Genomic DNA, 18,235 nt, shown 5'->3' on the forward strand with positions numbered 1-18,235 from the left:
AAGCTGTCCGAACGACCTTGCTTGAACCGACAGCAGAGAAGGCCTGGCTGGACAGCTCAGTATCACTGGCTTACAGACGAATATACAAGTATGTTAATTCTCTTGGCAAAACAGCCATGCTGGATGTAACACTGGATGTAATGCTGGATGTAACGCTGGGTGTAATACTGGATGTAATGGATGTAACGCTGGATGTAACGCTGGATGTAATGCTGGGTGTCATGCTGGATGTAATGCTGGGTCTAATGCTGGATGTAATGGATATAACGCTGGATGTAATGCTGGGTGTAATGCTGGGTGTAATGCTGGATGTAATGTTGGGTGTAATGCTGGGTGTAATGCTGGACGTAATGCTTGCTGTAATGCTGGGTGTAATGCTGGATGTAATGCTTGGTGTAATGCTGGATGTAATGCTGGGTGTAATGCTGGATGTAACGCTGGATGTAATGCTGGGTGTAATGCTGGATGTAATGCTGGGTGTAATGCTGGGTGTAATGCTGTAATGCTGGATGTAATGGATGTAACGCTGGGTGTAATGCTGGGTGTAATGCTGGATGTAATGCTGGATGTAATGCTGGGTGTAATGCTGGATGTAATGCTGGGTGTAATGCTGGATGTAATGCTGGATGTAATGCTGGGTGTAATGCTGGATGTAATGCTGGATGTAATGGATGCAATGCTGGATGTAATACTGGATATAATGGATGTAACGCTGGATGTAACGCTGGGTGTAACGCTGGATGTAATGCTGGATTTAATGCTGGGTGTAATGCTGGGTGTAATGCTGGATGTAATGCTGGGTCTAATGCTGGATGTAATGGATATAACGCTGGATGTAATGCTGGGTGTAATGCTGGGTGTAATGCTGGATGTAATGTTGGGTGTAATGCTGGGTGTAATGCTGGACGTAATGCTTGCTGTAATGCTGGGTGTAATGCTGGATGTAATGCTTGGTGTAATGCTGGATGTAATGCTGGGTGTAATGCTGGATGTAACGCTGGATGTAATGCTGGGTGTAATGCTGGATGTAATGCTGGGTGTAATGCTGGGTGTAATGCTGTAATGCTGGATGTAATGGATGTAACGCTGGGTGTAATGCTGGGTGTAATGCTGGATGTAATGCTGGATGTAATGCTGGGTGTAATGCTGGATGTAATGCTGGGTGTAATGCTGGATGTAATGCTGGATGTAATGCTGGGTGTAATGCTGGATGTAATGCTGGATGTAATGGATGCAATGCTGGATGTAATACTGGATATAATGGATGTAACGCTGGATGTAACGCTGGGTGTAACGCTGGATGTAATGCTGGATTTAATGCTGGGTGTAATGCTGGGTGTAATGCTGGATGTAATGCTGGATGTAATGCTGGGTGTAATGCTGGATGTAATGCTGGGTGTAATGCTGGATGTAATGGATGTAATGCTGGATGTAATACTGGATGTAATGGATGTAATGCTGGATGTAACGTTGGATGTAACGCTGGGTGTAACGCTGGATGTAATGCTGGATTTAATGGATGTAATGCTGGGTGTAATGCTGGGTGTAATGCTGGGTGTAATGCTTGGTGTAATGCTGGATGTAATGCTGGGTGTAATGCTGGGTGTAATGCTGAATGTAACGCTGGATGTAATGCTGGATGTACTGCTGAATGTAATAATGGATGTAATGCTGGATGTAATGGATGTAATGCTGGATGTAATGGATGTAATGCTGGATGTAATGGCATCTGGGGTCTTTCCTCAGTCTCACAAAGCCTGACGCAGATAGCTATGACAATGCTGTGCTGTGCAGGCCCTTTCTGACCCCATAAAATCAACACCCATCTTTCATCCACATAACAAACCGCTCTCTCTCGCTCTCCCTCTCTCTCCCTCTCTCTCTCCTTCTCTCTCTCCCCCCCTCTCTTAAAAGCACACAAGGTTCAGCGCTAACACCCACAACGGTGTATTGAGTGCGTGTGAGTATCACTCAACCTGGTCTATGCATGACTGAGCCCACACACACACACACACACACACACAGAGCACTTCAGTCTCAGTAACGGTGGGCTGAAACGAGAGAAAAAGCTTTTAAGATGGACACGGTGTAGTGGTGGTACCACTCTTTATAGCGAGACCCCCAATAGGCCAACACAACGCCAACACAACGAGCGTTGCAACACTGCTCGAAGGGAAACTCAGCTTGAAAATCGTTCTGAGCCATGTTCGCTTTCTCTGGAAGCTGCACTTACGTGAAGTGATCATTCGTCCAGCGATATAAATATATATAAATCGTGTAATTTCAATAAAGGGGGGGAGGGGGGCGTGTTGGGCTGCTGCGCCACTGGGAGAGAAACGTCCTCTACTATCGGGTAGGGTACACGTCATCAGGGTTACAGGGTTGTAGAACAAACATCTGCAAGGCAACCCCCCCCTTTTCTCCCCAATTGTCACCCCACTCTTCCGAGCCGTCCCGGTCACACGCCTCCTCCCATACATGTGGAGTCGCCAGCCGCTCCTTTTCACCTGACAGTGAGGAGTTTCACCAGGGGGCGTAGCGCGTGGGAGGATCACGCTATCCCCCCCAGTTCCCCCCCTCCCCCCTGAACAGGCGCCCCGGCCGACCAGAGGAGGCGCTAGTGCAGCGACCAGGACACATCCGGCTTCCCACCCGCAGACACGGCCAATTGTGTCTGTAGGGACGCCCGACCAAGCTGGAGGTAACACAGGGATTCGAACCGGCGATCCCCTTGTTGGTAGGCAACGGAATAGACTGCCACGCTTAGCCGGACACCCTGCATGGCATCTATACAGCAAATAATGCCCCGGACTACGAGTGGTTTGTGAGGTAAAATAACATTAATTGCGTCAGTAATGATAATGATGAGACACGGCACGTGGACGGCGGCAGGACCGCCGCAGCGGTGCTTGGAAGACCAGCGGTGGACACGTCCAATGCTACGAGGACAACTGAGAAGTCAGAGGTCTGACCCACTTAACCCCTCAGCAGAGAGATGGGGGGGAACATCCAAGTAGTATTCATTCATATTTGCATATTCTAATTCCTCCCCTCTTCTCATCATCTTCCTCCTCTTCTTCCCCCCCTCCCCCCCACACTATAAGAGAAGTAAGACTAGACAGTCTTTAACCCCTTGAGGATGTGCATAATTTTTGGAACAAAGGCTGCATAACATTTCCAGTCAGTAGCTACAGCCAGTGCAAAAAAGGGGGGGGGGGCAAGCCAAGCAGAGTAATGGACTGCAGAATCTAGTGATGAATTACATCCAAGTGCCTCATTATCTTCTGCATCTTCTGTGCCTCCCAACATTTTTTTCTTCGTTTTTTGACTGCATCGGTCCAACAATTGTGGCTGTATGAACTTACAGTTTTCATCCAAATAATATTTCCTCTTACAAGGGGGCATTCAGCGGCCAGGGCAGGAGACACCCGCTATCTGCAGCCATCTATAATTCATCATTCACTTCCATTATCGCTCTCAGGGCCTTTCTTCTGGTCATCGTACCCCCTGTTGCTTTCTCCATCGTATCACACTCCTGGCACAGTAACGGTCCCTCTTAAAGTCGAGTAGACACCGAGCACTTCCGCCTCATCGCACCTTGGGCTGGGTGTGTTCATAGGAATACAGTCTGGGAAACGTCCAGATTCCCCCCCAAAATTCACTGCGACAATAAAAACCCCATTGTCTTTATGCATGCTCAATAATCGTCTTCTTCTTCCGGCTTGTTCCCTGTTTTTCAGGACCGGCTGGCGAGTCTACTCAGTCATGGTCGTTAACACTACCGCCCCCCTCCAGGAAGTGCGTCTATAGCATACCAACTCCCTCACGCCCTCTGGGCGCACGCGCTTCCGATGGCCTCGCAGTCTCACCATCCCACTTCTGATACCAATGTAGCGAATTGGGGGGGGCAGTCGGGAACCGCCGCAGCCGGGATGCGAACCCGGGTCCTCCGCACCACAGGCGACTGCACTAACCAGTCAACTAAAGGGGTTGCCACAGCGGATTTTATAGTTTCCATTGGTACCCTGTGAGGGCACAGCACCAACGGCGGCCGTTGTTAACCTGGGCCTTGACTGATCCGGTATGGTCTTGTCAAACCGCATACCGATTTGGCAAAATTTTACATCGGATGCCCTTCCTGACACAACCAGTAGGCCTATGGACGGGAGTGCAGGTAACGTGCTGCATGCCGTCCCAGGATTCATGCATGCTCATAATCCAGGTAAGAAACCCAGAGAAAGGTGACTTGGTTCATCTGGACACAACGATTACTGACAAAAACGTTTCATCAGTCGTCTATCAGTGAGGCGGCTTGGCTCAGGAGGTAGAGCGGGTCGTCTAGTAATCGGAAGGTCGCTGGCTCGATCCCAGTCTCCTCCAGAGAGTGTGCCGAAATGCAAGACACTGAACCCCTAACTGCTCCTGATGAGCAGTTGGGGCCTTGCAGGGCAGCCCCCAACTGCTCCTGATGAGCAGTTGGGGCCTTGCAGGGCAGCCCCCACCATCGGTGTGTGGATGTGTGTGGATGTGAGGCATACATTGTAAAGTGCTTTGAGGGGTCAGTAGACAGACACTATGTAAATGCAGTCCATTTACCATGTAGTACACACGGCCATTGAAACTCTGGTTAATGGTCACACCCATATTTGCATACGAAACCTGTCGTTGGTTTCGATCACTATGCCACCGTATTGTTTATAAGGGTGGGGACGCCTGCAGTCAGCTGACACTGAAGAGCTCACTTAGATGATGATGACACGTTTCTGTCACTGAACGTTGTGTCCAGACGAACTGATTCACCTTTCTTTAAAAAATGGCTTTATTTTTTTTTGGCTGGCTAACTACCCCACTCTTCCAAGCCGTCCCGGTCTCTGCTCCACCCCCTCTGCCGATCCGGGGAGGGCTGCAGACTACCATATGCCTCCTCCCATACACGTGGAGTCGCCAGCCGCTTCTTTTCACCTGACAGCGAGGAGTTTCCCCAGAGAGACGTAGCGCATGGGAGGATCACGCTATTCCCCCCAGTTCCCGTTCCACCCGGAACAGGCACCCCGACCGACCAGAGGAGGCGCTAGTGCAGGACACATACCCACATCCGGCTTCACACCCGCAGACACGGCCAACTGTGTCTGTAGGGACGCCCGACCAAGCCGGATGTAACAGGGGGATTCGAACCGGCGGTCCCCGTGTTGGTAGGCAAAGGAATAGACCGCTACGCCACCCGGACGCCCCCAGAAACTTGCGTTGTTAACCAGCAACACAAAGGCAGCTTTGAAATAAGTTTAAAACTCAATGCTTAGCTCATATTCACTGCCCCCTTTAGCTTATCACGCGCGCTACGGTATCACGCGCGCTGCGGTTCTGGTTTCGGTGCAAACTGTTTCTTTTACGCAAGCAGGCCAACTTTTCCCCACGTGACATGTGGACCCCGACTGCAGCCTTCCCGCAGATCGTTTCCAGATCAAATTAAAGGACGCCCGTCGGTGACCTTAGGAGTCACGTGTGGGGGGAACCTGACAGGCCCGGTGAGGTTTACCTCGGCCGTGGCTGGCGACGAGGGGGATTATCCGATAAATACGTCATCGTCCGCAGCAGCTCCTTTGTGTGCAGAGCTGGGGGTCATCCCTGTGGAAGACCCGCACGGTCTGTCAACACAGCAGAGAGGGGGTGGGGGGGGGGTGCGTGGTAGTTATGGAAAGAAGACTACCATTTGGAAAGGAGGGGGCGTGGATGGAGAGCTAAGCTGAAATGTTTCCCCTTCAATGTTCTACATCCGGTTGCGTTGGAACTTGACGGCTCCTGAGTAGCTCGGATTCTCACAGTTGTGTTACCAGCTTGTGTGTGTGTGTGTGTGTGTGTGTGTGTGTGTGTGTGTGTGTGTGTGTGTGTATGTGTGTGTGTTCTTACCGGTGTAGTCGTCCAGGCACTCGCAGGTGTAGCCCCCCTCTCTGCTGCGGCACACCCCGTGCGCCCCACAGGGTTTGGAGTAGCACAGGTCGATCTCCGTCTCGCAGTAGTCTCCCGTGAAGCCGGCGGGGCAGCGGCAGCGCAGACCCGCAATGGGGTGGATGGGCCGGAACAGGATGGTGTCGGACGCGACGAACGGCGCCAGGCTGTCGAACTTCAGCACCGACACGCACTTCATGTAGTTCTCGCAGGGCTCGCGCAGGCAGATGTTGTCGTCGAAGGGCAGCACCTCCTGGGAGGAGATCCGCGCCAGCAGGCTGCGATTCAAATACAGCCTCTCCTGGAGCTCCTCCGAGCCGAAGAACTCCGCCCCGCCGCTACCCGCCCCCCTCCCGACCCTGTCACCCGCCCGCCTGAGCGCGCCGTGCCGGTGGCCTTCCCCGGCAATGGGCACCGCCACGGACAGGCTGACGTTGAGGATCCGGGCGCTGACGTCCGTGTCGTCTTGGATGTTGAAGACCACCACGTCCTCGCGGGTGGCGGACAGCACGCGAGCGACGCCGTCCAGGAACTGGGCCAGCAGCAGGGACAGGAAGTGTTCCTGGGAGGTGTTGGCCAGCCGCAACGTGATGCTGTTGGACAGCATCTCGTCCGTGATGATGGTGACCTGGAGAAGGCACTGGGCGGACACGGAGTGGATGCCATCTGAAAAGAGAGGAGGAACAGGAAACGCGTTCACAATTTTAGGGATTTCATTTAGGACTCGGCAGAAGGCCGTGACACACTTCCGGCAAGGATGTTTGATCTCCGAAGTACGGTAGCGCAAGACTCACTCGCCGTGCTGCAGGGATTTCCATCGCAAACATGGGAACCCTGTTATCCTCCTACATGCAGAGACGATGCAACACAGGATCGCTCATCTTTGAGCGAGACCAAGGTCACCTGATCTCTGCGGTCTCAACAGAACGAGTGACAGCAGCCCTTCTTGTGTGGGGTCGACGCGACCCTGCATCCTGCTGGACCAATACAAGACCACAACACCTAACCCCCTACCCCCACCTTCAAGACTGGTTTGGCTTTTCGATGACTCCCTCCCCCAATTGTACTTGACCAGTTACCCCATCCTTCCGAGCCGTCCCAGTCGCTGCTCCACCCCCCTCTGCCGATCCGGGGAGGGTTGCAGACTACCACATGCCTCCTCCGATACATGTGGAGTCGCCAGCCGCTTCTTTTCACCTGACAGTGAGGCGTTTCGCCGGGGAGACGTAGCGCGTGGGAGGATCACGCTATTCCCCCCAGCCCCCCCCCCGAACAGGAGCCCCCGACCGACCACAGGAGGCGCTAGAGCAGCGACCAGGACGCGATATTATGAACCCTACATAGGCCTCGCCAAAATCCCGTTTCTGGCTTTGTCACGTGTGCGCCACCGTAGCAACGCGAAAATATGTTGTTATGGGGTTAGCGCTCATCAAGGAAACGCTGTACACCCACAATTTAACCTGTCTAAGTTATCCACAATCAACATTAATATAATACCAATAACGTATCCAAGGAGCAGAGGCGTGTGACAACTAACGTTACTTACCTCCGTTCTGTTGTTGACAGCCAGCAGTCCAAAATTACAAAAGCAGCCAGCTGTCCAAAATTGCGAAAAATACAAAATTACAAAATTGAAGGTAGCTAACGTTAGCTTTGCTTCGCACCGAGTTGATAGTTGATTGTTTCCTTAGCAACGCAGCGGAAATCCGGCGTCCGTTCGCGAGATTTGGGACAGGGTACAGGATTTTGGCGAGGGCTATGTAGGGTTCATAATATCGCGACCAGGACACATTTGCCGGCAGCCATACCAACATGCACCCTGGCTCTGCCAAATGACAGAAGCTAAGCAGGTATGGACTTGGCTAGTACTTGGATGGGAGACCTCCCGGGAAACCTGAGTTGCTGCTGTGAGTGGTGTTGGTGGGCCAGTAGGGGTCCAGTAGGGTCCTAAAAATAAAAACAAATACTATGTCCCAGTGCAGTGATGGGGACACTGTGCTGTGGGAGATGCCGTCCTTCGGACGAGGTCCTGACTCACTGTGGTCATTAAAGATCCCGTGGCACTTATAATAGGGGGTCCCCCCGGTGTCCTGGCAAAATTCCCAACCTGGCTCTCTCCATCTGGCCACCTACTCATCTCCCCGTGTAAATGGCTCAATGATTCCTCCCTCTCCACCTCAGGCTGATGTGTGGTGAGCGTTCTGGTGCAAAATGGCTGCTGTGCACCACCCAGGTGGTGGTTGAAGTGAGTTACCCCCTTCAATGTGAAGGGTGAAATGTAATCAATTATTGCATACTCACATCCGGCTTCCCACCCGCAGACACGGCCAACTGTGTCAGTAGGGATGCCCGACAAAGCCGGGATTCGAACAGGCGATCCCCGCGCTGGTAGGAAACGGAACAGACCGCCACACTACCCGGACGCCCTTTGAGTGACATGTTTGCGTAGGCTTTCTTACCTAAAAACAAAAACTGTCTGTTCAAAGCACATAAATAACGTCAAACCTGAGCAGATTGTGGCTGAACACACACACACAGACAGACACACACACAAACACACACACAGACACACACAGTGTTTACATCAACATGTTCCCTGTCAGATGCATTTTGCTCAAACTCGTCCCTCACAGGGACGTTTTTGTAGTCAGTCCTCACGAGCCAAGACACAAGCAGACGTCTGCCAAGACCGAGACAGGCACCAAGGCACTCCAAGTCTCTGAAGAAAACTTTCACATTCACACCGTCATGTCTCATCCGTCATGTCTTATCCGTCATGTCTCATCCGTCATGTATCATCCATTATGTCTCATCAGTCATGTCTCATCTGTCATGCCTCGTCCGTCTTGTCTCATCCGTCTTGTCTCATCTGTCATGTATCATCCGTCATGTCTCATCCGTCATGTCTCATCAGTCATGTCTCATCCGTCATGTATCATCCGTCATGTCTCATCAGTCATGTCTCATCCGTCATGTATCATCCGTCATTTATCATCACTCATGTCTCATCCGTCATGTCTCATCCGTCATGTCTCGTCCGTCTTGTCTCATCCATCATGTATCATCCGTCATGTATCATCCATCATGTATCATCCACCATGTCTCATCAGTCATGTATCATCCATTATGTCTCATCAGTCATGTCTCATCCGTCATGTCTCATCTGTCATGCCTCGTCCGTCTTGTCTCATCCGTCATGTATCATCCACCATGTCTCATCAGTCATGTAACATCCGTCTTGTCTCATCCGTCATGTATCATCCGTCATGTCTCATCCGTCATGTATCATCCGTCATGTCTCATCAGTCATGTCTCATCCGTCATGTATCATCCGTTATGTCTCATCAGTCATGTCTCATCCGTCATGTATCATCCGTCATTTATCATCACTCATGTCTCATCCGTCATGTCTCATCCGTCATGTCTTATCCGTCATGTCTCATCCGTCATGTATCATCCATTATGTCTCATCAGTCATGTATCATCCGTCATGTATCATCCATCATGTCTCATCAGTCATGTATCATCCATTATGTCTCATCAGTCATGTCTCATCCGTCATGTCTCATCTGTCATGCCTCGTCCGTCTTGTCTCATCCGTCATGTATCATCCACCATGTCTCATCCGTCACGAAACAGCGGTCCAACTGAAATACGGTTTGTATCTCGTGCTGGTCAGCACGGTTTTTTAAATACGTGTTGCAAAGCACAAATTCATAGATTAATTATTCGTGACTATGACACGAAAAGACATGGTTTTTGTGAGTTTTCTTTCTCTGCTATGAAACTTTCCCGCTACACAACTGGAAACGGGGCAACATCAGGTAAAAATCTGGGTGCATGTCTCAGATGTGTGCTTACTGAAGAGTGAGATTATAATGAAAAGATTCCTTTCCCCCTCAATGTCCGGTTACAAACAGGGCTACAAGATGTACAGCAAGTTCTGCACATGGCCGACAAGCAGAACCAATTACTGATCTGTGTCCACGCGCAAGTGCGCTATGAGGGTCTGATGAGGACTCCATCTAGGGTTGCCAACCGTTCCTTAAAATAAGGACTCGTTCCTTATTATATATAAAATATACATATAAATAATATATATATATGCAAGACAGACATAGACAAACATGGCAAACATAGTATAAGATATATACAGATGAAGAATAAAAGCTAAAAAAAAAGAGCACGAGTATAAACATTTTTACAGACATTCCGTGGGTGGCCAGGTTCAGGTGGGCAACAGCTTGGGGAAAGAAGCTGATTTTGAGCCTGGTAGTGTGGGTTCTGAGGCTCCCGTACTACCTCCCAGAGCGCAGGGGGAAGAACAGTCCATGGTTGGGGTGGGTGGGATCTCTGCTGATGCTGAGACCCCTTCGAAGGCAGCATCTGTGATAGATGTCTTTTATGGCTGGGAGCTGGGTACCGGTGATCTGCTGGGCCGCCTTGACGACCCGCTGCTGAGCTTTCTGGTCTACTGAGGTGCAGTTGCCGTACCACACTCAGATGCAGATGGTCAGGATGCTCTCTATGGTGCAGTGGTAGAAGTTGGTGAGAATTTTGGGGGATAGACGGGCGCTCCTCAGCCTTCTCGGGAAATGCAGGCATTGTTGGGCCTTTTTCACAAGGGCCTGGGTGTTTAATGTCCAGGAAAGGTCCTCGCTGATGTGGACTCCAAGGAATTTAAAGCTGGAGACACGCTCCACTTCCACCCCATTGATGTGTATGGGGGAGTGGCTGCAGCTCCTAGACCTCCTGAAGTCCACAATCAGCTCCTTCATCTTCTGCACATTGAGGACAAGATTGCTGGTGGTGCACCATGATGTGAGGTGCTGAATCTCATCTCTGTAGGCCGTCTCGTCATTGGTGGTGATATGGCCTACAACTGAGGTGTCATCTGCAAACTTAACTATAACATTTGAGGGGTGAGTTGGCAGGCAGTCGTGGGTAAAGAGGGAGAAAAGAAGGGGGCTCAGAACACAGCCTTGAGGGGCACCTGTGCTGAGGGTCAGGGTGGAGGAGGTGTGGTCACCTCACCTAACAGACTGAGGTCTGTTGGTCAGGAAGTCCAGGGTCCAGTTACAGAGGGAGGGGTTGAGGCCAAGGGGGAGGAGTTTGGTGGTTAGTTGGGCGGGGATGATGGTGTTGAAAGCAGAGCTGTAATCTATGAACAGCACCCGGATGTATGTGTTGTTAAATTCAAGGTGGGTCAGAGCAATGGCCTCCTGTCCACCATAGACCTTCTGGGACGGTAGGCGAACTGATGTGGGTCGAATGCGTGGGGGGGGGGGGGTCATAAGATCATAGATGCCACGTTTAGAAAAGATGAAGTACGACGCAACCTGGAACAGTCGGAGAGCCGAGGTTGATAGAGGTAGACGAGAATAAAAAGATCTCCCTCTGGGATGGTGGTCCTACCCCCCCCGCCCCCCCGCCCCCCCCTTTCTTGGTGCCCTTTTTTTGCACACATTAGCAAAGCAATTTCTATGGTCCACAAAATCATCCCCAGCAGAGATTTCTGAAAGGATAAAGCATTGCCTTGTCAAGCTTCATCCCAAAACCCACCTCATCCTGTCGTAATGATTGACGGCCACTTGAGCACGCTTGATCACCAAACTCTAAAATGCTTTTAACTGCTTCGAAAGTCCCCCAAGGTGACTTTTTTAAAAATCTGCTTTACAAATTTAACCGGAGTTGGCTGAGTTGGAGGTTACGAGGAGAGCATCTGTTTGTTTTCGGTGTTGCTGCTGGGCCTGCAGAGCTGTGTAGCCTGACGGGCAAACACAACTAAGTACTAATCGAATCAAAACTGTCATGAAAACAAGACCCCCCCCCCCACACACACACACACACACCACCTCCACAGTAATCAATAGAGCTCTTTGTTTGGGCCTGTTGGAGGTGTGCCAGCCAAAAGACCCGGTGAAACTCTGCTGCAGCAGAAACTCCGCAGACACACACACACACACACACACACACACACACACACACACACACACACACACAGCAGAGCTACCCAGTTTGAGGAGTAACTGCCAGAGGGGGGGGGCAATAGAGAGGCAAAGAGACGAGAGCAACGGAGAGATGGAGAACTGTGTCTGACATGGCTCTAATCCTCCTGCTCGCAGCCAAACCCCTTCCAGCGCCACAACAATGCAAAAGGCCGCGGCGGAGGAAACGGGAAATCAAAGCAGGGGTGCGGGGGGGGGGCGTGGGGAGGGGGTCACCGCTCTCATTCACACTTAAATGCAAATACTCACGTGCACGCGTGCACACGCACACCTGTGCACACGTGAAAGCTGTCCGACAACCACAAGCAAGAGCAGGAGCAGGAGCAAGAGCAAGAACAGGAGCAGGAGCAAGCGCAAGAGCAGGAGCAAGAGCAAGAGCAGGAGCAAGAGCAGGAGAAAGAGCAGGAGCTCTGCACGGGAATGGACGGAGACGTGGGAGCGGCAGCCCACAGCATCGTGTTGCAGGGACGACGTTAAAACCCGCCTGACACCAGCTGAGACGCACGCGCACCCCAGACGTCCCCTGTGTGAAGCCGCGGTCGGGCCTAGAGGCAATTAAAACCTGTCCTCACCAAATTAAGGGGCTGACATGTTTTTTCCGTAATCGTCATTTTAACCGCGGATCCCGTTTCCAGTGTCAAGCCGCAGCGTGGGTACGTAACTGCGAAGACGGCCAAGTCCAAGTCCAGCGTTCTGCGGACCCCTTCTCCGCTCAGTCACACATGTGATATAATTAGTGATCTTCTTTCTTCCCAGCACCGGTTCCTGGCCAGGAAAACAACTCTGACGGAAGAGAAGCCCTTAAAGGTTAGGCCGTGTATAGGGACGGGCATCGCCTCAACTGCGTCCTCTGCCAGCTCACCTTCCCAGATCCAGGCCCGGGCAGGGCGCCAGGCATAGACGTAGCGCTGGGAAAGTGTGCGCGAGGAGAATCATCCCTAAAAGAAACCAGACCGTCCTTCAAAGAAGGTCATTTTGCAGGGATGGATCCTCTGCTTAGGAACGGGAGGGGGGGGAGTGGGGGCAGTGAGCGGGGCTTGTGGTGGGCCAGAAGAAGGAAAAGGAGGAATGGTTAGTTGGTCACGGGACAAGGTGCCAGCTCTGGAGTGTGACACTCTTTTCAGCCCAATGTTTGACCCCCTCTGGGCCTCCGGGTGCCAGGAATGCTCTCAGCTCGCAAGTGGCGCCAGGGAAAAGATTAAACCCACACAGCGCCTGCAGGACTGCCAGAGCAGCGCACACACCGCACTGCGATCTGTGTGTGTGTGTGTGTGTGTGTGTGTGTGTGTGTGTGTGTATGTGTGTGTGTGTGTGTGTGTATTGACAATAGATGATAGGGTAATCCATATTTCAGACGAAGCATCCTTTACCAGATGAGAATGAAATGGTGAAAATCAAAAAAAATATGGAGGAGGAGGTGAATATGGGGACGCAAATATTGCTAAATCACATAGCCATTCAAACCAAAACAAGTGTGCAGTGGATATATTTGTAGCTGTAACAAGCTGTAACCACGTGGTTACAGTGGTTACAGCTTGTTACAGCTGTGGTTACACGTGGTTACAGTGGTTACAGCTGAGGTTACACGTGGTTACAGTGGTTACAGCTTGTTACAGCTGTGGCTACACGTGGTTACAGCTTGTTACAGCTGTGGTTACACGTGGTTACAGTAACCACGTGGTTCACACAGCTATGGTTACTGTAACCACGTGGTTCACACAGATGGATATCTGTGAGAACAAGTCTAATGGGTATCATGTCTTCCTCACCCACTTGCTCGCCCAAACATCTCAACTAAGATAACGGTGGGCCGTCAAAGACGGCAAGTCTTTCCCATGAACTCGACTCTACGGCGACTGGCAGGTGGAGCGATGACGTGAAACACACAAACCCGTTCAGTAGGACCTCCGCTTTGGGGTTTTGTGGCACGGCGAATGAGTGTGTGCCACTATCCCGACGCACAGAGAACACAAGACGTCGGTTTGTAGTTCAGGAGGTACGATACGCATCTTTCAATGTCTGAAACATTCATGAAATCCTGTTTCAGGTGAATTATGAATGGCGTGTATACTATTCCCATTGTGTCACGGGTGGCGAGTGGTTTCATACGGGGATGTGTTGCTGTTAACACAGATCTCCGCCTCTGTTGTCAGGCAGGAGACTGCAGAGAGAGAGAGAGAGAGAGAGAGAGAGAGAGAGAGAGAGAAAGAGAGAGAGAGAGAGAGAGAGAGGGAGAGGTGGATGAGACAAGGATGGAGAACAGTCCTTACAAACTGGTGAGACTGGCCTAAGAAAGAGAGAGAGAGAGGGAGAGAGAGAGAGAGAGAGAGAGAGAGGGGTGGATGAGACAAGGATGGAGAACAGCCCTTAAATTGGTGAGACTGGCCTAAGAGAGAGAGAGAGAGAGAGAGAGAGAGAGAGAGAGAGAGAGAGAGAGAGAGAGAGAGAGGTGGATGAGACAAGGATGGAGAACAGCCCTTAAATTGGTGAGACTGGCCTAAGAGAGAGAGAGAGAGAGAGAGAGGGAGAGAGAGAGAGAGAGAGAGAGAGAGAGAGAGGTGGATGAGACAAGGATGGAGAACAGCCCTTAAATTGGTGAGACTGGCCTGAGAGAGAGAGAAAGAGAGAGAGAGAGAGAGAGAGAGAGAGAGAGAGAGAGAGAGAGAGAGAGAGAGAGAGAGAGAGAGAGAGAGAGAGAGAGAGAGAGGTGGATGAGACAAGGATGGAGAAGAGCCCTTAAATTGGTGAGACTGGCCTAATTAGGCCACAAAGCTGCCATCAAATCCCCCAGTTGATTCCCAGAAAATGCCGACAGAGTCATGGTGGATAAAGATCAACAGGGCACTAAGACCACATTAGGGAGGACAGAGACATCAACCATGGTGGCACCACCACCCCCACCCCCACCACCACAACCACTACCAACCCCACAACTAACACCCCCACTGCAACCAACACCCCGTCCCTCTGCCCCCATGTTGATCTTCTCTCACAGGGCCTAGCTCTCCCAGCCAGCCACCCCCACCCCGACACCGCTGAAATGACAGATAATCCATTTGTTTAAGTATCGGACTTGTTCTTTATGGCTTACTTTCAGGGTCTTTCTACGGTGGAGAGAAAAGGAAGAAGGGGGAGGGGGAGGGGGGAGGAAAACAGAAAAGAACGAATAACAAACAGTGATCTGGAGTGGTGCTGGGCGGTACGGGAAACACAATTTCCCAGATAATTACGGGGAATGTTCTCCGATATTAGTCCATGGGCCAGACGATATTTCGGTACACTCAAGGTGGCAAAACTTACTTATAATTTTTGAAAGGATCCATGTCTGTAGATGATATTTTGGTATGATAACCATTCCTTAGTGGCAGCTGTATCACAGTTATCAGCTCATGAAGTTAACCACCCGCTAAACTAAATTGCATTTTAGACGCTGGTGCATATCCTGGTTTAGCCTCATGGTCAGGACATTTTTCAATGTTCTATAATATTGTCTTTGGTATCATTTTAAAGGGGACCTTCTTAGCTTTCATTCAAGCCCTGTTGTGGATATTTCTCACAAATATAGAGGTCACTTGAGCTCTTCAACCCGTCAATAACACACATCGTTCTGCAATTTTCGCCTAAACTATATACTTTCTTTTAGCCCTGTGGCATCTAGGAATATCAGGGACACAAAACACAAAAACTGGAATACTCACAGGACTGTAAAGATTCAGAAAATGTATAATATACCCATACTATTTCATTGTGTGAGGTGATTGTGAGCCTTAAATGAGAACTAGACCAAAGCCAGTTAGGTCACAAACTGGTCTCTATACATTTGTTTAAATACACAATCAAAATACATGATAAAAAGGAATACCATAGTGAGGTAATGAACTATTCTAATATTTTAAACAACATTGACATTTACATATACTTAGTCAATGATACATGTAATCCCATATCATTAGTGGGTATATGTAATGGTAATGGGTAGGGTAATGGGTATATGTGAATACGGTTACATTATTGTTATCAAGCTCTGGGTAACCAAGTCCAGAATCAACATCCTGTGCATCAATAGACTACTACCACAGTAATACCATCAGAATCATCACACTGTCATTCATCAAACTGCTCGTTTCTCTCATCATCTGACTCCCCAAGTTCAAAGTCCAGTTCTGGACCATCCTGCTGTTTTTGGTTACTGCAGGTCTGTAACCTGCACATGTCTGTGCATGGAAGTCCATTTGACAGGCACATGCAGCTTGGCATTTTGCATGAATGCACACACTTGCATGTTAGCATTTCCAAGACCACATCTGGTGCAGGTGGGGAGCGCATCCAGTAAATGGCCAGCTTGCCTTCATCGTCTGTCCATCCATACTCAGTAGGGCTTGGCACCACAGGGTTAGCCTGCAGACAGCACTTCCATATTGCTGCCTGATAGTTGGCTCGTTGAACATGCATAAAGAGACAGTCTCTACATGGTGGCAGCTGGCTGGACTCAACCTCTCCCCTTTTGGTGCAGAAGAGCTGGTAACGCAGTTTGTTCACCTCAGCAGTGCTGCTATTAGCAACATACATCCGACAGGTGAACTGCTCAATTTTCTGGAACAGCTCATCACTCACATTCCATGTCTGTCCCAGTTGACTAAAAGTCTCTTGGCAGGAAGTGTGCTTTCTCACTATCTTCAGGGCATTCAGCTTCCCTCGACCAGCGAATGCACTGACAGTGTCGCAGCCTGTGAAGGCATGTAAGCCAATTAGGCTGTCACAGATGCTGTCTCCAAGTGAACTTGCCAGTTTGGTGATGTCGACAAACCGTGTGCGGTTCTGAGTCCCACACTTCTGGTAGATGGGACAGGTGATGTCCTTCTGGAAGCCAAGACAAAGCACCATGACATCAGTGTCCTCAGCTGTGATGATAACTGACTTTGAGCCCGCATTTGCTGCATGCAATGCATGCAGGAGCAGACGGGTGTCAGCTTCTTCATGTGTGGAGTGCAGTTCTGCTGCTTCCTCACACCCATCTTCTGTCAACTTGTAGCAGGTTTCCTCACAGGTCATGTACAACACCTTGCCATGCAGCATAGCTCTGTATCGTGGGAGTTTCCACTCTTCCACCAGAAACTTGATGAGACTGGTCTTGTTGGAGGAACTGCACAGAAATTTTCTCCACTGCTGGACGTGGTGTCCCCTTGCAAGATTCTTGTACTGGAGAGTGATGTCTCCACCCCGGTTCAGTTGTTCAGCATCTTTGATCGAAGTCTGGTGATAGACATCAAAAACAACATCAATCCTCCCACTCTGTGCTCCATCATGGAGGACCTGGGTCAAGGCTGACTCTGCCACCTGTGCAAAGGTTTTTTTGTTGCCATTCATTTTTTGGACCAGGCTCATCCCATCAATGATGGAAGTAGATGGGATTGGGATGTCTTCTGCAGGAGATACATTCTTTTCAAGCTCTCTGGCAAGTGCAGCCTTGTTTTTTTTTTGTAAGGACCCATCTGCATTTGCCAGTGCCCATGGTAGTGGGCCCAATGGGTAGGCAAGGACATCCTTCAGATTCACCTTCCTGCTTTCAGCCACCAGGATCATGTGACTGAAAAGGTTTCTATCTGCCTTCAGAACCACATCCTGTGCTTTCTTTCCATGAGCTTGTTTTGTGCTGACATTGGAGAATGTTTTCAGACTTTGCTTGGTCATCTTGTCGTGGAATTTCACAGGTGGTGGGTCTGCATCTAACCTTGTTTGCTGGAATGCTTGGTAGGCCTCTTCTCCTTTCTCAAGAGCTCTCAAGAGATCTATGGTCACATCAGGTGGAGCCATGTTGCCAGTGGAGAGGCTAACCAAATCAATCTCATCAGGGGACATAGGATTGAGCCAGTTATTCTCCATAAAGTCCATGAGAGACTGGACATCTGCTTCATCTCTCTTGATCCTTGGACTCTGTAGATCTGGATGAGACCATTTGCACCTGCCTTGACCTGTAAGGTCTCTCAGCTGTCTGAGGTACATGCTTCTATACTCAGCTGTGAGATAATATTTGGTCACAGCTCCTGGCTTCAAGCTGAATCCCTTTGTCCCTCCAGCTGTTTGGGTGTCTTTGTTCACCGTTTCTTCTATAGCTTGGTCAACAGGGATTCGGCCAAAGGGATTGGTGGAGCCCAGTTGGACTGAGAAGCCTCCTTCCATGAATTCTGTGTACACATCTGGGTGTGTGATGGGCAGCTCAGACATCTGGGCGTAGTAGTAGGGGAGGTAGCGTGCATAATTCATCCTGTCATAAGCAAAGC

At 50.2% G+C, this 18,235-nt stretch overlaps 1 protein-coding gene across 1 annotated transcript in view; it reads right to left on the bottom strand.

The window, feature by feature from the left end:
- Positions 1-18,235, bottom strand: part of celsr2 (cadherin, EGF LAG seven-pass G-type receptor 2) — a 93,244-nt gene that overhangs the window by 53,744 nt on the left and 21,265 nt on the right. The window contains exon 2 of the mRNA XM_056273054.1: positions 5,908-6,612. Coding sequence (XP_056129029.1) covers positions 5,908-6,612 — 705 coding nt within the window. The remainder of the gene's footprint in view (positions 1-5,907; positions 6,613-18,235) is intronic.

The sequence above is a fragment of the Lampris incognitus genome, chromosome 2, assembly GCF_029633865.1.
Source record: "Lampris incognitus isolate fLamInc1 chromosome 2, fLamInc1.hap2, whole genome shotgun sequence".
Taxonomy (NCBI): Eukaryota; Metazoa; Chordata; class Actinopteri; order Lampriformes; family Lampridae; genus Lampris; species Lampris incognitus.